The following is a 25,755-nucleotide window of genomic DNA, read 5'->3' as shown; positions in this document are numbered from 1 at the left end:
CTTCCCAAACCCCATGGTTTTGGGTTCAGCCACACTGCATGGCATCATGGGCAAGTGTTTTCTACTATAGGCTGAGGCTGACCAAAACCTTTTGAGTGGATTTAATAGATTGAAGCTGAAAGAAACCCATTTTGTGTGTACATATATATATATATATATATATATATATATATATATATATATATAAAATATTATTTGAGACAAAACCACTATTTTGCAAAACAAACAAGGAAAGACTTAATCAATACATAAAATTTAATAAATTTTTTCCCTGTAAATTGGATATATTCCCTAATATTTATTATATATATATATATATATATACATGCACACACATATAGATGTGTTTGTCTTTGCCCCCCACCCCACCACTTTACAACCAGTGTTGGTTTATGACCCCCTAATTTAGTGGTGCAACATAAGTGACTGATAGAATAAGTGCCAGTACTTTTTATGTATTATGTAATGTAAGTTGTTATATATTACATGTTGGAAGGAGTGGTTGTATGATTGTGGATGGGTGTGTATTGATGGACATTTGTTTATTCAAGCATCCATTACTCAGGGCTGTTGCATATCTGTTACATGTGAGAGCTAACTTTGTTGTTAACCTCTCTTTCAAAAGTCTACCATGAATAAAGTTTTAGTTGCATGCAACCTAAAAGGCAGACTTTTCTTGGTCTTTGACAAACTTAGTAGAAATTATTACAGGCTGCTGCTGTAAGATACTAATCAGTGCTGCTAGAATGTAAAGCAGTTTGATCAAGCTTATCTTTCATTAGCATCGGAGTCTACTTGATTTCCTCTAGAGTTTCTCTACTAAGGAGAAATAATCAACTGTGATGGCACTTGTGAATCAACTCAGATTTCTTGCTAAGAGATATCTTGGGCTACTTCAGAATATGCAGTTTCTCAAGTAGGTAGACTCTTAAATTGTGTCTTCTACAAAGTATCAGTTCAATTTTCATGGCACCAGTACTTTAGAGGTTGTCTTGTCTTTGGCAAGACTAACAAATTCTCTTGAGCCTGCATTGTCTCTGCTCATTTTACCAATCTCTTTTTACTGTGTATTAGGTGTCTTTTTTTTTCTGAAGTGTTCAGAGAAACTACAGTTTGAAGGGAGGAACACATTGTTTTAAGAAGGTAGCAGTGGAGAGAGTAACACACAGAGTCATGAAAGGGACTAAGGAAAAAGGAAGAGTTGTGTTAAGGATTAGTGAGAAAAAGTCAGGAAGGTAAGGATGAATGGAGTGGGTTGAGTAAGTGGAAACTAGTGTTAAACCATATTACAATGCATATGGGAGGCTGTAATGCATGAAAAACAGAGATTAGTGTGATGAAGAGCCAGAGTTTCGGCAAGGAGAAGGTCAGTGAAAGAAAGAGAAGAGATATGGTAAAGGTGGAGTAGGGTCAGAGAAAGGAAGATCATAAGAGTGAAAAACAGATCTGGGCAGCAGTGGATGAATGTAGTTTGAGCAGTGAGAGAAAAAGAAGTAGGAGGATGTAATAAGGTATTACAGAGAACAGGATGAATGCAGCAAGAATTTCTCAGTGACCATCACTCCTCACTTTAAAGTACTCTCTGCTATACTTACCCAAGAGTGTGGGTTTTCTCTAGCACAGCATGTCACCCATAAAAAAGTTCCTTTATCATCTCTTTTGTGAAGTTCAGTATCTTGAGATCAGGTTTTCACCACTTCATGCCATATTTTTCTAGATCTTCCTCTCCCATTTACTTAGTGCTGAGAAACTATTGCTTTTTTATTTTTTTCTGGGGACCCGTTCTGAACAGATGAGATAATTTATTTCCTAGTTGTGCTTCATGCTTAGTGCCACTACATACCTTTTATATATGATGGCTAACTTTGCTGTTAGCATGATACCACTATAAATTTTGTGCATCCATGATTTACATAAAGCACACACTTTGGACTTCCTCCCCTACTCCTTTTATATTTACTGAGCATGGTAATCTTTCTGAGAGCAGAAGTCCCAGCTTCTTTTGCATTCTTTTCTCTTAAGAATAACTTTAGTCTTGGCCAAGTTAATTTTAAGAATCTTCATTCCCAGGTTTTGCTTCTATGTCTGGAATTTCTCCAAGGTTTCCACAGATTGTGCTATAAAGACAGGGTTATCAGTATACTGGAGTTCCTATAGATAGCTAGTCTAAAATTCCTCTGTTGTGACTTGAAGAGCTATAACAACCAGGCGAGGGCTGAAGACTGGCCCTCGATGAACTCTTTCCTCATGCTGAATTTGTTGCTTAATTCATTGTTAACTCATACTTTGCTGGCTGCACCTCTGTACACACATAATTTGTGCTGCTCTCACAAAGCAATCATCTACTGGTAGCTTCTTTACACATCAGACGTCAGAGCGAGAGTCTCTGTTGAAAACCTTCTCTAGGTCTACAAATGCTAGGTATAGAGTCTCACTCCTAGGTGCTTCTCAAGCAGTTGTCACACAAGGAAGAAAGCATTGGTGATTCCTCCTGGCACAACCAAATTGCATCGCATCTAGGCCAATCTTCCTAATTAATTTTGTAATAACGTCTAACAATTTGATGCCTTTGTAGTTTCCTCCCCATCCTTGATAGTCTTTCTTTACCGGAAGATCGTAATTGCCAACACTGTCTCTGCGAGAAACCGCATATACTTCACTAGCCTGCAGAATCAAGCAATCGGAAGAATAAACCATCATTGCTGCCATTAGGGGTACGCTCTGTTTATGAACTTCAAACCTCTGGCCACCGATAACCTGGATATATCAGTCTGAGCCTAGTTTACTGATGCACAAAGCTATATGATCCCTGGTACCCTTATAGACTGCAGTTTATTCATTGATCACTTGCCCGTAATTGTATCCCAATACCATCAAATGGTTACTCCTGTAAATTGATTGCTACCAATAATATGCTCAAAGTCCACATCATTCTGTGGACTTTGAGCCTTCCCCACCACGAGCGGTACCTAATGCAAGGAAATGATGACCCTGAAAGCAACTGCGACCTGCCATCAAAGTGGCCTCAACATCGTGACTGCAGCACATGGAACTCAAAATAAAATACTTTATGTCGCTTTGATAGTATTACGAAAATGTAATCACAGCTAACCAATAAAAGGCCTAAAACCTAGAAGTCATTTTGAATTACTTTTAAAATTTCTATTCTGTCTCTGAATATCTGACGAGATTGACGCACCTATGAAACTTGAAGTAATGTGGAGCTGAGTCAAAATATTATCAAATATGTTCACCTTTTAACGTCCTTCTTCCACGTTTATTCGGGTTGGACAATTTGATTTGACAGGATCCGATAAGCCGCAGAGCTGCATCAACTCCTTTGTCCGCTTTGACATGGTTCCCCACCTGATACCAACCCCTTTACAGTGTATACTTGATGTTTTTTTCCGCGCCACCGCACTAGTGAGGTCGCCAAGTAATTTGCAACGCAAAAAGCTTCTTCAGCTATATAGTAGTGTATTTGAGAGAAGGAAAGGTTGTGTTATGCCAGGTGCTTGTCTCTATGACAGATAAGTACTAATGTCTTGCTAGAGGTGACATACATGACTACCCCACATTGTTAAACGATGAGTGGGAGCAGTCGGAAAAAAAATAAAGATGGTGTAACGAAGTTACCAGAGCGTACTCTGAAGGTACAAGAAGGTAAGTATAAGAGAATTCAGACAGTGAATCGATGAGAAAGGAGAGGGTGGGTAATTTCATAAAAGTCTTAGGAGGTAATGACAGATAGTAGGGGTGAATATAGTGAGTGAGCAACAAGGTTGGAGGTGTGGTTAATGGTAAAAATCAGTTGGTACACTTTGATTTGTAGGCCTGATTTCACCCTTCTTCCCACGGACTGAAAGCTTTGCCTTTTCAGACCACAAAACTACATTTGGCCCCAAGGTTGTATGGACGAACCGTGATAGACAGATGCATGCATACCCATATATGATTATACATACATACATATATATGTATGTATATGGATTACCTATGTGCATGCGTTTTTGCATATATACATATATATTTATATACAGTATATATAAGCATTCATTTATATATATATCATATATATAAATGTATATATCTTTATACATCTTCATATACATACTTCTATGTATACAAACATATATGTATACACACACACACACACACACACATACATATATATATATATATATATTTGGCATCAGTGAGGAAACCAGTGATCAGTCTACCAACCAAAGACGCCAGAGAACAGCAAGGGAAGAAGCAGTCTGCTAAGTCCATAAATACACAGCCTCATTTGTGTATTTAAGTATGTCGTGCGTGTGTATATGTATATAAGAATATATATATATATATATATATATATATACACTCAATATATGTAAGGACAAAGTGTGTTGTATAGCCAGCAAGAAACGATGTTTCCTGGGGCTAATTAGCAGTAACATTCGTCCTACCCACATTATGATGGCAAATAATCTTTACTTTAGAGTACTGTTACTGAATGTCTTTCGTTGAGAGATTTAGAAATGATAATTTTTCTATATACATACATACATGTATGTTGAGTCCCCCTTCGGTCGTGACTGACCATGGGATTGCACCTAGAAAGTTACCCGGGCAAGGTTGTTTATGGAGGACCAGCAGTCGCCCATGCATACCAGCCTCCCCTCTCCACGCCACCGATGTTATCCAAGGGAAAGGTAAAGGCCGATACAGCTTGGCACCTGTGACGTCGCAACTCATTTCTACAGCTGAGTGAACTGGAGTAACGTGAAATATAGTGTCTTGCTCAAGAACACAACACGCAGCCCGGTCAGGGATTCGAACTCACAACCTCACAATCGTGTATGCTCGACGCTCTAACCACTGAGCCATGCGCCTTCACATAGAGAAAGAAAGAGAGACAGGGAGAAAAGGGCTGTGAGAGTAATTGCTTTCAATAAACAAATCATTTATAATTTTAACTCGGATGTATTTTGCACAGCTGTTGTCTTTAGTTTGTATTTTTAAGGAAAAAGTAAGAAATCCTTTATATCTTCCATAATTGGCATTTTGTTCGTACAATTATTTTAAAGCATTTTTGATGCATGTAATATTGGTGTTAGTGATTAACACCTAATTTGCTTTACAAAACTTTTTAGGATCAAACAAACTTTGGAATGTCTTCGTATTTTCAACATGTCAAGAAGTGCCATCAAAGTTTTGCAAGTCAGAAGAATTTGTGCCTCGAAAGATATTCGACTTTTCCAAGGATGCAAAGAAACACTTATGCTGCCCAGACTGGTTCAATGAAGCCCCGTGACATCATTATAACATTCAGTAGAATAGAGTAGGAAACTGTGGCAAAATTACAAGAAAGACTGCTGCACGTAGCCGTTCCAGTCACTATATGAAAGCAGCTAACGCTTTTTTCTTTTATTTTTTGAAAGACAGACATATCTGTGACTCTATATAAGTAGCTAATTCAACAACGATTGACCCAGCGGCAATTAATAATAATTTTCGGAACGGTTGAATTATGTAGCAGGTAAGGCATAGCATACAAGAGCATGATCATGACAAGGGAAAATTTGTAAATCTTGTCGAAGAATGCATTACAGAAGTCAGTGGCTTAAACGACGAGATAATTTCTTATCTGATATCATACAAAATGAAATCCTAAAGACACATGCTCATAACATTCTGCATGAGATCAGAAAAAAGGTTCATGAGTCTCTGTTTATTGGTATTATATATGATTGGAACAAGAATAAATTATTGTTCGTTATGTATTTGAAAACATGAATGTCTACGAAGATTTTCTCGGCTTTTATAATCCTTCTGACTGCTCTTCGGAAATACTGACTAAAGTTATTCAGAATGTTTTTTTTTGCCGCCAAAACATTTCACTGGGCTCAAAATTATGCTGCTTTTCCTTTGAGTGGGAACATTACAGGCGTACAAAAGAGATAAAAAACATGTTTCCAGGTACAAATTTTGAACACTGCGGAAACCACTCTTTCGACCTTGTCCTCTAAGAAGTTGGCTCCACAGTTGCCCTTGTCGTTGATGTACTGAACCTTGTTCACCAATGCACCATTCTTCTGCAAGAATCGCCAAAAAGAAAAGCGCTATGAACAAGCCTTTGTGGTGAGGATATCGTCATGCTGCAAACCGTGCATTAATCTTGTTGGTGCATTAAAGCAACAACAATGAAACAGGCTGAAAGCAAGACGCATGGCTAAGATCAACAACAGAGGCTGCTGTCAAAGGACTGCGGAAACAATCTGGCAAAGCTTCCACTTCGGTATTAATACGAGTTGCTGGGAAAATATTTGGAGAGTGTGAAACAGTGGCGTCCAGGCACAACAGACGATGACTGCTTGAAGCTGATCGATAAGTTGAAGGATTTCTTTTCATAAATGAGAAACGAAGAAATTTTTGAAAACTGCTCCGATGAAGTATCTTCTGTTGACTTTGCAAAAATACCCAACACTTTTCGTTCCAAGAATACACTGCTGCATTTCAGACACATAACAACTGAAGAAGGTGGTCTTTCTGTCGACTGGTGTTGGCAATTTATTGAAAGTGAACTTAATGCACTGAGCGATAGGATCTGTTGTTATCAGCAGTCAACTCTGGCACGTTCAAGTTCGCAAATACACACCTACCTTCTTTTGACTTGCCCTTACTGTCATCACAAATGAAACTCTTTACAGGCCCATGAATGGAAAAGGAAACTTTGCCCAAATCATTGCATGATATTGTTGAAAAATGGTAAACTTCAAATGCTATTAATCGTTGTTGCTAATGCATCTTATTGTTTTCGCCTGTATCTGTTGCATCAAGCGAGAGACCTTTCAGCGCACTTTGCTGTTTGAAAACCTAGCTCCGTAGGACAATGACACAACACTGTATGACCCACTGTCTCGTAATGCATGTATATAAAAACTTGTGCAATGAAAACGCTTCGAACGTCCTACTGCCAAAACGAACGAGCATTAAAAAAATTGGACTGGTTTGAAGTATTACTTTTCTATTATGAGATTTATTTGATTTGATTGATGTACAAATATAATTATAATAATAGTAATTATTATCATTATACTTGTGTTTAAATTTATATATATATATTTACATATAAATATATATGCATACATATATGTATGGATGTATGTATATATATATATATATATATATATATATATAATATATATATATATATATGTTAGAGAAGAACCACCATGTAACAATTCAACAATTACATACTTAAATCATACCATATAGAAAAAAAATTAAAGGTAAAACATTTACCTAGAATTAAATAGTGTTTTAATTTTAATATTAAGATTGAAAAAAATCGACCTTGTTTGTAGAATAATTTGCACGTTGGTCTCCACTCCTTAAGCAAATTTCGTTCCCGAGCCACTGCTGTCCTGTTGTTTGATACCCTGTGTCATACCTCACTGTACATAAGAGTAGGGTGCGGGACCTATTACTGAGACCGAACTTTGGTTACGTGATTCGCTGCAAAGTGCACTGAACGGTCTCAAGCTTGATGCAACAGATATAGACGAAGACAATATGTTGCATTAGCAACTACGCTTGTCGCATGCTAGAACGAATAATAGCATTTAAAGCTCACCATTTTTCAACAATATCATGCAATGATTTGGGCATGAAGTTTTTTAGTATATATTACATAATTAGATTAAGATTAAAACTTAGATGTTTATTAAATAAATACATAAATAAATAATTTAATGGATATAGATTAAATTATAGTATTCTAGCTTCGCTTAATGTATATTATGTATTATATATATATTGTTTTAAATATTTTGTTTTAATTACTTGTATTTTAATTTTCCAGTAATGATATACTATAGTCTATTTTTTCTTCTATAAGCTAAAATATATTTTCATAGATAAAATAAATATTTCTATCTATTTATTCTAGTTATAGTTACACCACGTTTTTAACGAGATAAATTTATTATAAACACTAAGTCCTACGAATTAATTTTAATGATTTAACAGAATATATTCAATATTTCATGTTTTTATCTTAAGGTATAGTGTTGAATTTTGTTTTTTTGTTTCGTTTTGTAAAATTACGTATTATAATATATATTCATATTTTTTATAAGATGATATACGTACATTTATTTAATTATTTTATTGTTTTTATCTTCGACCTGATGAGTGACTATATTTTAACTGAATTAATTTGCTATCAATTTGAAAATATATGCACGAAACACGTGTAGTCTATTTACTAAATATATACTATTCATTTATCATTTCGTACTTTATTTAGTTCTAGGTAAATGCTTTATCGTATCTTTAATTTTTTTTCTATATGTTATGATTTAAGTATATCATTGTTGAATTGCTACATGGTGATTCTTCTCTAATTTATATATATATGTATTATATATTGTGAAATTTGATTTAGTATTACTAAATTGAATTTTTCCCTGTAAGTTTGAAATCATATTCCCTAATATTATATATATATATATATATATATATATATATATATATATATATATATATATATATATATAGGGATAGTTTACGAAAAAAACAAAAGACGAAGACAGGTTGTGTACAAAACAAACAGATGTATTAGTATAACGCTCAGGAATAGAAAAAGTCTTTTACGTTTCGAGCCTACGCTTTTCAACAGAAAGACCCCAGTAACTGGTACTTATTTAATCGCCCCCGAAAGGATGAAAGGCTAAGTCAACTCCGGCGGAATTTGAACTCAGAACGTAGCGGCAGACGAAATACCTATTTCTTTACTACCCACAAGGAGCTAAACACAGAGAGGACAAACAAGGACAGATAAACGGACTAAGTCGATTATATCAACCCCAGTGCGTAATTAGTACTTAATTTATCGACCCCAAAAGGATGACGGGCAAAGTCGACCTCGGCGGAATTTGAACTCAGAACGTAACGGCAGACGAAATACCGCTAAGCATTTCGCCCGGCGTGCTAACATTTCTACCAACCCACCGTAAAAGTGTGACACACTGAAATTCGTTTTGGCATTTATTATATATATATATATATATATATATATATATATATATATATATATATATATATATATATATATATATATAATTTTTGGATTTTGTTTGCAAGATTCTTTATGCGAATTCGTGTGTTCAAGCAGATTTTGTTGTGTCTGGGGAGAGTCGTTCTCTTTTAGTGCCTTATTATTTAACACACTCACCGGTAAAATTTCCACTCATTTACTTATTTGTTTTTTCTAAATACATAAATAAATAAATGAGTGGAAATTGAACCGGTATGTTAAATAATAAGGCACTAAAAGAGAATGACTCCCCAAACACAATACACACACACACATATATATACACACATACATATACACACACAGAGGAAGAGAAAAAGTGAGGGGGAAGTGTGTGTGATATTCTGCTTGTCACGATATGTCTTCAAGTGTTACGCCTTAACATAATGAAAAAATGTTACGAAGGTCTAAAAATATATCCATCAACACAGAAATAAGAACATTTATGAAGCGTGGAACTTCCACTGTTCCTGCTGATATATGATATAGTCGAATCACTTCAACATAAATATAGATGTGTGTATTTATTATAACTCCTTTCTTCATTTCTGAATTTGTCAGTCATAAATGCGTGTGTATACGTGCTGGCGTATATACAAACAAAAACACACACAAATATATTATTAGTATATATATGTGTACACTTATGTTATCAAAATTTATTTCAGCGAAGGCGGCGAGCTGGCAGAATCGTTAGCACGCCGGGAATGCAAATTTCACTGAGATCGACGTTGCTTTCATCCTTTCGGGGTCGGTAAAATAAGTACGAGTTGAGCACTAGGGTCGATATAATCAACTTACTCCTCCCCTGAACTTGCTGGCCTGGTGCCAAAAATTGAAACCAATATTTATTAAAGCGAACAAGCAGACTCGTTACAGCACCGGACAAAATGCTTCGCGGCATTTCTTCTGGCTTTATGTTCTGAGTTAAGATTCCGCCAACGTCGACTTTTCCTTTTCATCTGATCGATGTAATCGATTAGTCCTCATCTCCAAAATTTCAGGTCTTTAAAAGAGTTACCAATATTTATAATGTGGATGAGACGAAGGGGGTGGATTTCAAAGATCGGCGAAGTTAGTAACAAAATACCTACTTAGTTTAATTCCTATTTCAAATCCCACCGAGGCTGGTAGTTTTTTCTTTCATAGTTATGTAAAGTACAAGTCAAGTAGTGAAAATCATCTCACGGATTGTACCCTCCCTCGAAATTCGAGTTACTTGTGCATTATAAAATTCTAGAATTTGAAGTGAAGATTTTAAGCGAAAATAATCATAGTATAATTTACCACCATTAAACGAATAATATTTGAATTTTTAGTATTATCAAAGTTAACATTTCCTATTTGCCTTTATTTGTAACATGATCGAGAATGAAATTCTAATGGAAAAATAATCTTCAACCCAAGAACCATTAAAGTAGCACGAATTGGATAATCAAAAGGCGCGCGTCCAAGTTTAAAATCACTTTTCAAAACGAGGTTCCCAATTAGTCCAGTCTCATTCAATTGTGTCATTACGCTGCAAATGTAGTACTACAACCATCTTCGCAACTGTAACACTAAATAAAATTTTGATGATCTCTTAAGTTATCCAGAGAATACTCAAAAGATATATCGAATAAACAAATACAGTAAACATACATTTCAAGTCTTGTTTTTATCAACAATATAAGAATTTACGATTATTGCGCATTGCTTTTTTTTGCACATCAACAACATGGCGGGAGAATTCTTATTTTAAGTTTGTTGAGATCAACATACCAAGATATTTCACACAAGACAGTCAGGTAAATGTGAATTTTTCATTGATATATTATGGTTGATAGATTGTTTTTAATGCTATGTTATTATTTCTCGGTTTAATATCGATCCTAACGTGTTATAGTTGTTGTCGACTGATGTAGACAGGACTTCGGAGGTGACACGATTCCTTCGTAGATCGACCAATATCATTCCGTCATTGTGCTACACTTGTTCAGGGAGTTAACATTGAATGCTTGTTAGAGTTTCCTGATTCAAATAATAAATTATATTATTCAAGTGGTTTTGTTTCGGTCTTCATTTCTGTTGATTTTTGTCAATTTACAATTCCAACCTGCTATAACTGGATGTATTCTTCGTCGTAAAATGAAGGTGGACTGTGGCACCCACATTAACTGATCAGGATTTTCTCATCGTTCTATGTAAGCTGTCTGTTCTCATCAGTTAAGAAAAAGGTAACAAAATGATTTGTAATATTTAAAAAAATATCATTTTTGTAATCCTATCGCCTTGATAAACAAACCCTTTATAATGTGTGTGTGCGCGCGTGTGTATACATATATATAAATGTATATGTATACACACACACACACACATATGTACATTGATAATTTAAATTCATTTAATTGCTCACTATTTGTAAACTTTGACTATTCATCAAACAGAATTAGATCGTACATTCATGTAGATTTTTCCCAATTAACCCTGTGTTTAGCGACTTAATATCTATTGATGACATTTTCACCTACTTCTATGTTTCATCTGCCCCCAGATCGTTAAATTCGTCTATTATATAATAAGACTACTTTCCCTTATTTCATATTCCGTCGTCCGAATAACACTTACGTTGCGTAGAATGCATTGTACTATAAACGTTTCTCCCTATATCAACTCATACGTACCCTCTGTTTTCGAGTTAATATCTTAATGCTGAGTGGGTGGATTCTTAGATTTTTTTCTTGACACATATTGCGACTTTGTATTTGTTGCTTTATCCATCATTCATACAATTTGTAGTTACTTATCTATTTTCGTACGTCTCCAATATTTTCCGTATTGTGCAGCTGTTGTAATTTTAATTGCGTTGTAGAATAAATGATCGCTTCTTTGATCCTATACTAAGGGATCATTACTTCACTGTATGTAATAACTGTCACCACTACTGGTGAACGGTTATACATACTTGAATGTATATATACATAGTTGTGTGTGTTTGTCCCTAAAAGTTTTGAAACCCTGAAGACAGTATGTTTGAAATAACAGCAGGCTGCGTAAAACAGTTTTTGTCTCTCTTTAGCTTTTTAGGATTTAAAACAAAAAAAAAAGGGGGGTCACATAAAAAAAAGGACACGAGAAGCCCCTTTACGCCCCTTCGTCATACTTCTGTTTAGAATTGTTAGAATCACCTGCGATTAAGGTAAAATGAAACTTTAATTTTTTTTTCTTCATTTTAGCAAATCCTTTATTGTATAATTACATAATTAACGTATATTCATTGTTGTTGTTTTTTTTTCCAATATTATTTAATCGATTTGTTAAAGTTTATTTGAAATAATTAGTTTATAGACGTACGTAGGCTTTTAGATACTTAAAAAACGAAAGAAAATAGAATAGAACGTCGACCTGACGTTATATAAATATCGTTTGTAAATGATAAACACAAACACCTGTTGCTGTCACTTCATTCATTAACGCATATTGTTTCAATCTTTAACGTTCTCTTTGCTTCAAACAGGATACACCTAGTTTCTAGTGTTGGGTAGAACTGATGAGGGATTATGAATGAATTATGTATCGGAACTTCATGTAGATGTAAACCAAGATCACTTCGTGTACTTTCAAGGAAAGTTGAGGGCGCAAGGGTCCCTTCGAAAAAATGTATTGAAACTTAACTTCAATACAAACCAATTCGCTAGTTTTATTACTCAACCATCATTACATTCTTTTGTATTTTTTTTAAATACTTATAATGAACTCTGATTGTCGGGTTAACTATCTTTTCTTAGAATTCTAACACTTTCTTTGTAAACTAACTCCAACTAATGCAGTATTTGATAGTATTGTTTAATCAACGTTTATGAAGAAATGTTGATCACACGTTAAATCTAAAACATTACTTTGGATTTGAACTTTATAAACATCGTTAAAAAGCATTTTACAATTAATTCGTTTTCCCCCTTCAGTTGTCGATTCACGATTTCAATTAAAAATTCAATGAACTTCTTTTTCTATTACGAATAATTTTATTTAATTAATCTAGGGTTGTTTGTTTTTATTTTTAATATTAAAAACAACCAAAAAAGTTTCTAGAGATAATATTCACACTTATTTCAGAGTCGTTTCAGATTTTTAAACTATTAACATCTTCCCTATTTTTGTATTTTATACCAAATTTCGACGGGAGTTTTCTTGGATTATCGTATCCTTTGGCTGGGTTTTTATCTCTGAAACTTTATAATGCAGTTTCAAAGCTTTTATCAGATATTCCAACTAATCACAGACAATATCTTATTTACTGTTATATTATTTTTCTGCTGTAAGTATAAATCTTCATATGTGTTATGTCTGTGCATCAGGGTTCATTTCTGTTATCCAAGCTGCATACCTAAAAAGGACCAACTCAAGATAGAAACGACAAGCCGTTTTATTCACACCCATCTTGTGCTGTGATATATTTTGTGTATGTGTCTAATATATACATCATAGTATTTACAGTACAGTTGTATCCAACTCCCACTCCGGCCATCCACTAATCACAACTCCCAAAACAACACTTATAGTCACTATTCCATTGTCATAGAGGAAAGTTTATAGATATTAGATTAGCTTTAAACTTAGAAAGAAATAAAAAAGAAAATCTTTTGAAAAGATTGGGCTTTAGTGGTCTTAACTGTCCTAGTGGACAACAGTATAGTGAGTGTAAGTGTTGATCAACTGTTAAATATCTTGGTTCTGCTTGAAAGTAATAAATTAGTGGCATCATAACTTGCAGAATTATTAATAAAAAGAACATCTCTATTGATAATGGAAAAAGAACAATCTGCCCTCATGGGTTTAATAAAAGGATTGGTTCCAAATTACAGTTCTGTATTTAAGAGATGAGGAATTATGTAACATTATTTACATTTGACGGATATTTGTCCTCATCTTGTTTGTTGTTAACACAATGTTTTGGCTGATATACCCTCCAGCCTTCATCAGTGCTCTCCAGCCTTATTCAGGTACCAGTTATAATGAATTTGGAACCATTATTTACATTTGAACTCATCTTGTTTGTTGTTCACAACACAATGTTTCAGCTGAGATACCCTCCAGCCTTCATCAGATGTCTTGGGAAAATTTCGAACCTAGGTTCTCATTCTTCTTCTTATGCCCGTAGGCATATGGCACAGTGGTTAAGAGTGCAGGCTACTTACCCCAAGATTCCAAGTTCGATTCCAAGCAGTAACCTGAAGAAGAATGAGAACCTAGGTTCGAAATTTTCCCAAGACCTCTGATGAAGGCTGGAGGGTATCTCAGCCGAAACATTGTGTTAACAACAAACAAGATGAGTTCAAATGTAAATAATGGTTCCAAATTCATTATGAATTATAACTGGTACCCGAATAAGACTGGAGGGCACAACAAATGAAACATTATAACAATATCAACCAAATTGAGGATTCTTGTTTTGTGTATGTATATGCCATTACCTAATGTTAAAGTGGCTTGTAGTTGGAACTGTAGGAGATAGACATGAAAGTGAGCTTTACATAAATTAATGGTTAAAGTGCTTTTTAGTAAGAAGAAAAACACTTATTGAGGATCTCAACAAACAAAATGTCAATTATAGTTGAAGGGAGGTAATTTGGGGGTTCTAGTGAACTGAACTTCATTATCTAGATGCGTGGTAAAGGAGTCTTTCTCGCTACATATGCATAAGCAGTTATAATTATTGTGCTGTGATAAAAGCTGAATAAACTATTTAAGCTAATTTTGTGATGTATAAGTCAGTTTCTTTATCCTGGACTCTAAAAAGATAATATGTATATTGACTATTCACTACTTTATTCCCATCTTTAACTATCTATCACACTCATACTCACAAAGTTACCCATCCACGATTTCTGATTGTCAGTGTCTATTATCTCTTTCCTACTGGGGAAACCATGTATCTCCTCTTCAGCAAGACACCAGTTCCTGACCCTCTATCATACTTTAATATCTTAAACACCTAGCATAAAGCCACCCCTCAATGCTACACTGTTGAGAGGGTCTTATTTTACAAGTTACTCTGTGGCCTCACTAGTGCTCATGCACAGGAAATATAACCAGTATACTCTGTAAAGTGGTTGACATTAGGAAGGGCATCCGACCAAAACAGATATTGCAGCTCAGTACAGTCCTCTGGTGCCTCCATTCCTATTGAACTATCCAACTTGTACTAGCATGATAAAAGACATTAAGCAATGATGATTATCATTAGGATAGGAACATAAAATAGAATCAGTGATGTGAGAGTACCCATTTGGTTTGTAATAACTTATAAAGATAGGTTGGTCTATTTCAAGAAATTTATTGGCTACAAGTGAAAATGTTAACACAAATAGTTGTCATATAGTTAAATACGATATAAAAATTTGTTACTTTAAAGTGTTTGTATGTACATATCATCATCTTTTAAGATCCACTTTTCTGTGCTTGCATAGATCAGATGAAATGTATTGTGGATTTTGTACATTTGAATGCTTTGTTGATTCCCTACGACTAGTCATGTTTTCAAGGAAGATTAGAAATGAAAGACAACATTTGCATGATGATAACATTCATTTATATGAAGTCTAGGCAAGTTGATAGTTATGTACAAACATACATGAATGAATGACAGGCTTCTTTCAGTTTCCATCTATCAAATCCAGTTAGCCAAGGTTACCATGAAGTGGAGCTTGACTCATCCATATGGTTGGGAGGCAAACCTCTTAGCATACAGTCACATCTATAGAGTATTGCACTCATGATCATGAAATCGTAGTTTCAATTCCTAGATTGAGTGGTGCATTCCATTCTTGAGCAAAACACTTCATCTCATGTTGCTCTGTGATCACTTTGACACCTGACACATGGTACGTTGTGCACCCGTTCAGGAAACGTTGATTTGATGGAGGGAGTGAGCTAATGTACAGCACATACATTTGGTCACTATAAACAAATCGTTTGTGCAGGTCATTTAGCAAAAGTTAGATGCTCATATGTCTTGTTTAATGGGAGAGCCCATTATATGTATAAAGTGAAGGATGATGTGTACTGAATGTTGTACATGTAAATCCTTATTAAAATTTTCCTTACAGAAGAAAAACAAAAACCTAGTGGCTATAGTTATTGACTCAATAATAAGAAGAGATAATTTCAAGAAATTATGAATAAATTCATGAGTGATAAAAGGGCATTCTAATCTTTGGGAGGTGTATGACAAACTTTAGGCTTGTTTCAATCTTGATCTGGAATCATCAGCTTAACCCTTTCGTTACCAACCCAGCTCTGGCTCTGAGTATGATTGTCTTGTTTTCATAAGTTTTGAATTAAAATCTTCCACCAAACCTTAGTTACAATTTATGTTCCTAACACTAGCTTAATGATAACCAAATTATTTTACTAAATTCTTTGTTATATTTAAAGTAATTGAAAGAAACACAGAGCATCTCAAAATAAATACAATAACGAAAGGGTTAACTTTGTTTTTAACTTCAGTCAGTTTAAATTTACAATTAATAGAGTTCATTTTTGACAAAGGTTGATTTGTATTAAAACTAAATAGTTTTAGGTCATTGAGGCTAGTATTAGGAATTTGAATAACTAACCACATAAGGTAGAGTGTTAAATGCTGTGTGTGTGTGTTAGCGAATGAAATAAGTAAGTTGTTAGAACACTAAATATATTAATCTAACCTTAACAGTTAAACTGTAATAGTCATTATATCTTTGTGGCTTCTGAATTCCTTAGAGATTCCTTTGTGTGTGTTAATGCATGATAGTTATAAACCATCATGCAAGGGGTGTCCTTCATTTCCAATCATTTTGAAAACATCTCCAGCCAAGAGAAAATATTACCTGACTCAGAAACAGGAGTGGGTTGTCAGCAGTAGGTGCATCCTGTTGTTGAAAGTCAATCTCAACAAAGTTCATCCAATCTTCATGAGCATGAGAAAGTGGATGGGAAAACAATGTTGACATCTAATTCAGACTATGCTTCTACCAGCATGGATTAAATAACACGTTTCTAATGGAAACTCCATTATATTGTTCCTGTAATGAACCATTTGGCCAACCTTGTTAACTATCAACTAATTTCTCACTTAACGATACTTGCACATAGTATGTCTACAAATTGAAAACTTTCAATGTTTATTTTTATTGCTTTCATTGTTCTTTCTACTGCACCATTAAATTTTTAACTATAATTTCCATTTTCTTGCAATTATGTCAGTCTATTCACTCCTTTAATTGAATTAATTCCAACTCATTGTATACTAGCATTGTCATTGGAACCTGAAATCTAGGGAGAAATGAAAAATAAGCACCTTAGTTTTCCTAGCTTCTACTGGAACAGTTGCTGAGTCAACTATGATCAATATATTCTCATGTTTTTAACATTTCCAGGCTATATGTATTTTTCCAAGTCTGTGTCACTCAGGCCATTTATCAGTACAAGGAGTGCCTTCAAATCTGATTTTAGCATACTATTCACAAGTTATGTATAAAACTCAACTAAACACAAGCTGTTGCTTTCTTAAGTCATTGTGCATGTGTTATGAATTGTAGAAAAAACTTTTGCACAATAAGTTTCAGGATTAATTGTTTTTATTAAAGGTAGGATAATTCTCTGCAGTGAAGTCTTGTAAGTTATTGTTTTGAAAGAGTTAGTCTGGAGCTGTTTCTTCTAGCAATCCTGTTCTTTATGTTGATATAAAGGTTTTATATGTTAAAATTATTTTTAATATATTCAACTGTATGAGCATCAGAAAATCACTCCTTTGAATAAATTCCAACCCATTTTATGCTAGCATTGTCATTGGAACTCCAAATCGAAGGGGTAAACAAAAAATCAGCACCTCAGTTTTCCTATCCTCTACTGGAACAATAGGTGAGTCAGTTATGACCAATATATTATCATCATTCTTTTACATCTCCAGGCTATATGTAATTTTTCCAAGTCTGTGACTCAGACCATTTGCCAGACCAAGGAGTGCCTTTAAATCTGATTTTAGCATGTTAGTCACAAATTATGATAAAATTCAACTAAAATAGATTCACCAAACACAAGCTGTTGCTTTCTTAAGTATTTGTGTGTATGTTATGAATTGTAGAAAGAACTTTTGCACAATAAGTAGCCTATTTTTATTAAAAGTAGGATAATTCTCTGCTGTGAAGTCTTTCAATTATTGTTCTAAAAGAGTTAGTCGGGAGCTACTTTTTCTAGCAATGAAGTTCTTTATGTGAATATAAAGGTTGTATATGTTAAAATTACTTTTAATATATTCAGCTGTATTAGCATCAGGAAAATTAATCCATCATCACCAGTGTGAAAATATGTTTTTGTGAAGAACTGATGTGAGTCATATTTAGTCATGTAAGAAGATCAATGTAAATATGGTGATTGATTTTCACCAGATATATGAATGATTTGAATTCATGTAATAATATAAAGTCCCATCTGTGGATCCTGAGAAACTTTCTAGAAGAATCACTCTCTTTTGAAAAAATTAATTACAATAGTTGATGATTGATCTCTGGTATGAAAAACTTCGAGGCTAAATATTTTTGTTTTCTCATAAGTAAATATATTTTTTTGCTGTAATAAGAGCTTCAGCTGTCTGCAAATATTAGTATAAAATGAAGATAGATTATCAACCCTAAATTTCTCAGTTTCATCTTTTAGGATCTTCTCATGACTATATAATAATTTTATCTCAACCTTAGAAAATTCATTCCTTGGAAATCTCTGGAAAATGCATAATTTTAATGTATTTCATTAGATTAATTGATACACTGGCTCCTTTCCATATAGCAATAATTGCATTTCCTCTATTCTTAATGCTAGGTTGCTGCTAAAAGAAACATACCATTTTGATAGGTAAATATGCCATTTATTCTCTTCAGTATAGACTCCAATGGGACAGCTATTTTGAAACCTAAATTGACTAAGACCACTTGCTTGTATTTATTGCACACCATCTCTTAAGGGCCCTCATCCACATCAGTCTGCTACCATGCATTTTTCTATCTATTGAAGATAATTTTTCTCTTTGCATATCTGTAAACACTGTTTCATGATGACTTGAACAAGAAAGTTTGAGTCCTGTTACTTAAATGTACCTTGTAATCAGCACACATTCTTAATCTACCATTTTTGAGCCAAACAATTGGTAATACATTCTTAACACCTTCATACAGGTATACACATATTAGTATTTGTTGTAGTGCCAGCTATCTCTTATTCTGAACTGTCATAAGAACTTAAATGCTTATCAAAAAATTTGGTAACTTTAACAATGAAAGTGGAATTAACATGTTGCAGCAGTGTCCAGTTGTATCTTAGTTGAGTGTTCATTCATTTAGCTCAGTGTAAATGAATATTTTGTTACACAATCAACATTTAGATTTCCTCATGAATAGACTGTTTAAGAATTTAATTTAATGCTAATGTTATAGTCAGGCTTAGTAAAACTTAGTGCAAAAGTCTTTCTACAATTCATAACATACACAATTTTCTACAATTTAACTGCAGAATATGAAGAAATGGCTAAATTATTACAATGAAAATACTCCTTCCCATACAAGGGTGTACTGTTGAGTTCATAGGCTGACTATGAAGGAGTGATGCTAGAGCTTTGAAATCTTGCATTCATTAAACTGACATCTGACTGTTTGAAGAAGACTTCAAAAATAACTAGTAGTAACTTCTCTTGAAAATGACAAAAGTTGGCATTGTGGTGTTGGACATGCTTGCTACATTAGGGGAAGATGCTCCAGCTTTATCAACATTGCAAAGGTGGGCAGCTGGATTTAGGAAGGGAAAGGATAGTTTTGAAGATGATGTCTGAATGTCCTACAACTGTCACCTCTTAGGAAAATATTTATTGTGTCCATCACATGGTGATGGATGACAAACAATTGACTATAAATCAAATAGCCAATGTTGTTAGCATATCCCAATAGAGATGAGAATATTCTGCACAATGTACTTGGCATGACAAAAGTTTCTGCTCAGTGGATGTCACATTTTCTGACACCTGATCAAAAGTGCATCAAGCTGATCACATCTTGGAAAAACCAGACATTGTTGGAGACAGATCCTGTTGGTTTCCTGATTCATGATGAGTGTTGAGTTCAACATTTGAGCCAGAGACAAAGAGAATTCATGCAGTGGAAACACTCCTTCTCACCTGCTCCAAGAAGGCCAAGGTCGTTTCATCTGCAGGAAAGGTGATGGTCTTGGTTTTTTTGGGATACAAAAGGCTTTGTGTTTATTGACCACACCATCAAAACCAAACACCCAGGAAAAGTGATGAAAGGGCTCTTGTTTCATCATTTAAGCTCCAGTACACAAATCATTGCTTTCAATGGCAGCTATGCATCACTGTTGATCACTGTTCCTATTCTGATTTGGCTCCATCTCACTATCACCTGTTCCCTAACATGGGAAGTAGTATCATAGTGATGATGATGTCATACCTGCTGTTAATGACTTCTTTAACCAACATGATGAAAGTTTCTTCACCAATGGGATCCAAGCAATGCAATACTGATAGAAGTGTATGGACCATGAGGAGGATTACATTGAAAATAACTTTATTTAGTCATTTCATGAGAATATCTTGGTTAGCCTATGAACTTTTCAGGTGACCCTCATAATTTGTCACTGCCTACATTCACACAGACATGCATATTTATGGACAATAGCTTGTCATTCCAGTTACGAGTGTTAACAAAGATTAAGAGTCAATTTTTTTTTAAAGATTACTTGTCAGGTAATATTCAACAAATACAATTTATGTATACAGTCTTATTACCTTATTGTGTTGTTTATTTAACTTGTTAGATTAAAGCACTATTACACCTCATGCTATATCAGTGCTCTGGTTAGAAATTTGTTAAGAGTAGATTTTTTTTTGCTGAGAAGTATTTTAGAAATGATTATTTGTTATAGTGTTAGATAATATTATGACATTAAAGGGCCCTTGGAGATTATTGAGATTGATGAATGTTGATGCTTAGTTTGAAGCTTTGTACTAACTCAGTGTCTGCAGTTTGATTGAGAGGAGCGGTTCTAACAAAAGGATTGGGTGACATGTTTAGTGCAAGACATGGAAAATGAGAAATAATATGGTGAAAGGAGCAGAGATAGGTACATCAAAACTGCAGAAAACTAGCTACATCAGATGGGCAAAGGTTATTTTAGTTGCAAAAGAACTGCACATTTTTAATGGTTGTTGGCAAATATCTGCCAGACAGTTAGATGACATTTTTGGATTCCTTTCTAAGAAGTTTGTGTGTAGAAGCAACTCCACTTTATTAATGTGAGAAGTACTCCAATATGCCTTTGTAGAATGACAACTGAAAAAGTTCTAAGCAGTAATACTAATATTTATGATGTAGTTATGGCTATTTGCAATGCTGATTTCAGTTCCTCCATAGCTAAATCATGCAGTGATGAGCTTTAGATAAATTGACTTCGTTTTTAATAGTGCCTCTTGATAATTTATTATTTACATATGAAATACGCAGTGAGAAATAACTTTTGAAAAGAACTTGGATTTTTCTAGTTGTAATCCTTTGATAACGCTTTAAAGTAAATTGATAGTTTTTTGTTTTTTACATTTAAGTGGAACTGCTATAAAAACGTGCATGATACATGCCCCCCCCCCACAAAAAAAAAACTGTGTATATACTGTACACAGTATATACACAGCTTCCAAAACAGTTGCTTGAAGTGAAACTGAACATGAATTAATACGTATATTTGCAAATCATTCTGTGAAATGAATTATGACAATATGAACAAGGGACACAATTTCACTTAAAAATACTGAATTCCGGGCCTTGAATTATGCATTTATTTACTAATAGTTTTGAAATACATCTCTCTCTCTCTATGTATGTGCATGTATGAATGAATGAATGAAAGATAGAGGTTCTGAATAATATAACTTCAGACCAGTTGATATCACTGCTATCGTTCCACTTTTTTTTTTTTTTTTGCTGCACCAGTCTGTTCATCCACTCAGAAGCACAGGTGTCAAGCAATGTACTTTCATCGTCACCCTTTGAACCAATCATCTCATACACCTACTTTATTAGCAGTTATGCAAACACCAACACGTTTGGGGCCACTCAGTAACTTAGTCTGATGTTACATTAACAAGTGATGCTGGTCGAGGTTATTGCAGAGGAGCTTGCCAGATGTTATTGTTACCTGTGGTTAACCCAACTAAGAATAGTGGACGAATACCCACAATCTAGAGGTGCTGTACTCCTGTAATGATAACAGTAATCACACTTATTTCTGGTAGTGGGTATCACAACTAAGTTAGCAGCAACATATTGCAGACTATCTGTGAAATTCTCAATTTGCATACAGCTTTTATCATCAAGCCAAATACCACCATGCAGAACAGTCACCTTAATTATATCTTCAACTGGCAGAGTTGCTGTTAAGTTCTCACAGTAATTTCCCTGAACTCACCAGACCATCTTTTACCACCCTTAGATTCCCTAGCCTATTCATAATCGTTTCTACCAATGGCATTGAACTTTTTTAACCATTATGTATACTTCTCCATACTAAACAGAATCACATTACACATATATGCATAAACATGTGTGTTAATATATAAACACTAGATATCTGATGAGATCTGTTTGTTCTACAATCCAATCTTCACACATAATGCGATGTTCATCTTCAGATTATTTGTATACTATTTACCATTTCTGTGTATATTTTTCATGTCAAAATCAAAGCCTCTTATATGTACTATTTATAATGGTCAGTCTAGTTTGTCTCTGCTTGACCAGCTGAGAATGTAAATAAAACCATTGTTAAACATTATCATGCATTTTTTCCTAATTTCATAAGAATATATAATTCTTTTCAGCTGTTTTTTTTTCAGTGGCTCTCATCTTTTCTGTCTATTACTTTCTTAATGTCTGTTGATGCCATATATCACCTATACTATTTTTTATGGCTGCCCTTGCTTGTCAGTAACATAGATTTATTAACCAACAGAGAATATAAATTATACCAGTCAAATATTAGTCTACAGTTTTATTTACTATGAATTGAATTTATAATTCTCATTACTTTTGAAGAAAGCAAAATCATTTAGCTACTCTTTAAATACTGTGTTTAAAGAGGAACTAATATTTACACCTGCAATTTTATAGGTAAATCTACTTGGTGGCACAGATATTAAGCTAATAAAATACACTGTGTTGCAGTTCTTTGGTATTTATAAATATTTTTGAGTTTACTTATGCAGGAGTATGGATATTGTATCATAACATAAGAAGAATGAGAAAGTTTTTTTGCTAGTTTTATGAATATACTGAGACATGGGAAACAATGTTTATATCTATAGTGCTTTATTATTGAGAGAGCAGCACATGCCATCAAAGTGACACTGGAGAACAAATATGCGAAGCTCAACATAACTATCATGACTACCTGTCTGATAAGAGTACACCAGGCACATGCATCACAACCTGGTGATTTCATATCAAAGCAAATGCCACATGATTTTGCAGGTGGGGCCCAGTTAGAATTTTTTTCAGGCTGAGTAGCCCATCCTGCTCGAGATGCACATTCTGCCATATATGGAATGGCAGAACTTGTGAAATGCCAAGCAAAATAATAGCTGTGTTTTGGTATGTCTTAGATTCTAATTTAAAATTTGCTGTGGACTGTTAAGCTTTTCATTCCCCAGAATTCATAATAAACATACCAGCAATACACTGGAGTTGATTCAATTGAGTATACACCTCAAGAAACTTATGTTCTCATCTCAGTTAGAAATCAATATATTTCATTCATAAGCATACTGGTCACTAATCTTTGACCTGTGTTTGATTTCTACTTCTTTATTGTTAATGTATCTTTGCGTAACCTGTGTATAAGATATCTGTATATTGTTTTTATTTATTTCAGTACTTTCTGATTTTTTTTTGCTGTCCACCATGGCCAGCAATGGTTGTTGCTATTTGGATGGTTGCAGTGATGCAGCTAATGAAGAATTTAACTCTAATAGTGATGGATTAAATGTTTCTCTGTCCCCTGTTGCTTCTTCAACTAACATGTCTTCGGATGGAACAACAGTTAGTGTTACTAAGCAACTGTGTAATGGAGAAACAAGTTTAGATAAAAAGATTCACGATACTGATGGTGATATGGATATGGAATATCATTTTAAGGCTATTAACAACAACTATACCAACAGCATTGGTAACAATACCCCAGTCTCTAGTGCAGTAATTACTCCAAGCACATCTGATACAGATACCATTACAAATAGCAGTATGAGTAGTGGCAACAGCAGTCCTGTCAACTTCAAGTCAAGTGATAACAGCAACAACAAGAATTCTAACAATAAAAGGAAACTGATGTTTTCTGTTGGTCAAGATGTTCTTGCCAGATGGAATGATGGTCTTTTCTATTTAGGCAATATCTTAAAGGTATAACATTTTAATTATAAATTTAATTGTAATTAGTTGAAAATAAATTGTAAATTTATTTTAAAGAATTTTGATCTATTTCTGTAAGAGATATATTTCTGACACCTCTGTAATTGGTTTCAATTTTCATTACCATCATCATCATTTAACGTCTGATTTCCATGCTAATTAAATGGTAAGATGTAATGATTATAATTTATCTCTACATTTCAATTTGAAAAGTATATTTATTTGATTTTTTTTATAGAATATTTAAGCACTTGACCTCAGCACATTGCTGTTGTTTTATTATGATTATGGAAATGAAAACTAATTGATATGTTTTATATTTCTTTTACTCATTCAGTCATTTACTCAAAAGTAACTTTAGCAAATGACATTCCCAATTTTAGTATAAACTGTTTTAAAAAGAAAATTTTATTTAAAATTTTAGTATGTTTTGCTTGGAAAAAACTAAATGGAGCTTTCAGTATTTTATTGATACCAAGTAAAATGTTATCCTGAATACATCCTGTATTTTTGTCTCTAAACTATACACATTGGAACATGTTGGCAAGTAGAATGTAAAGCATTATGCAGGGCATCCAGGATAATTACTGCTGCCTTTTGAGCCATGTTCAAGCTAAATTCTGAAAGCAAGTAGGTAAAAATTCATATGTATTCAGAATATACATAAACAGTGCAAAATCATAAGTAATATAAAGAGTTCTTAAGCTGGTTAATATACACTTTCATTGAAGGTATTGATTTACATTTGAACTTATAGTTCTAAAGTGTAACCACTATGTTTATGCAGATCAGTGGCTGTTTTAATTATTTTCAAAGAAATTAGCTAAACATCAGTTGATGATAAATCATCATCTCCATGATATCTACTTTTCTGTGCTTGCATGAGTCAGATGGAATTGGTTGAATCAGATTTTCTATGGATAGTTGCCTTTCCTGTTGCCAATCCTTGCTTTGTTTCCAAAAGATCTTTTATGACTATCACAATGGGTGTCTTTCAGTTTCTGTTTACCAAATCCACTCATTGGCTTTGGTTAGCTCAGGGTTAAAGAAGAAGATGCCCGAGTAGTGGGGTTAAACCCAGTACCAAATGTTTGGGAAGTGAGCTTCTTTGCACCTAGATTTCTTTATTCCAATAAAGAATGTTTTATTGCAGTCATCATATGTCCATTTTCCATGCTGGCATGGGTGACCAGAGCT

General features: G+C 34.0%; 1 protein-coding gene across 5 annotated transcripts in view; it reads left to right on the top strand.

The window, feature by feature from the left end:
* Nucleotides 1-10,591: 10,591 nt before the first annotated feature.
* Nucleotides 10,592-25,755, top strand: part of LOC115214816 (metal-response element-binding transcription factor 2) — a 41,205-nt gene continuing 26,041 nt past the window's right edge. For 2 of the 5 annotated variants that reach the window (XM_029783868.2, XM_029783848.2), the window contains exons 1-2: nucleotides 10,592-10,869; nucleotides 24,026-24,549. In XM_029783868.2, the coding sequence (XP_029639728.1) occupies nucleotides 24,055-24,549 (495 nt within the window). In that variant the 5' untranslated portion in view covers nucleotides 10,592-10,869; nucleotides 24,026-24,054. Of the gene's footprint in view, nucleotides 10,870-11,004; nucleotides 11,299-12,098; nucleotides 12,261-18,919; nucleotides 18,953-24,025; nucleotides 24,550-25,755 lie in introns of those variants that run through there. The other 3 variants (XM_029783862.2, XM_029783854.2, XM_036506063.1) reach the window with 3 other exon arrangements.

This window comes from Octopus sinensis, linkage group LG1, assembly GCF_006345805.1.
Source record: "Octopus sinensis linkage group LG1, ASM634580v1, whole genome shotgun sequence".
Taxonomy (NCBI): Eukaryota; Metazoa; Mollusca; class Cephalopoda; order Octopoda; family Octopodidae; genus Octopus; species Octopus sinensis.
This window is presented reverse-complemented; position numbering and strand designations above follow the sequence as displayed.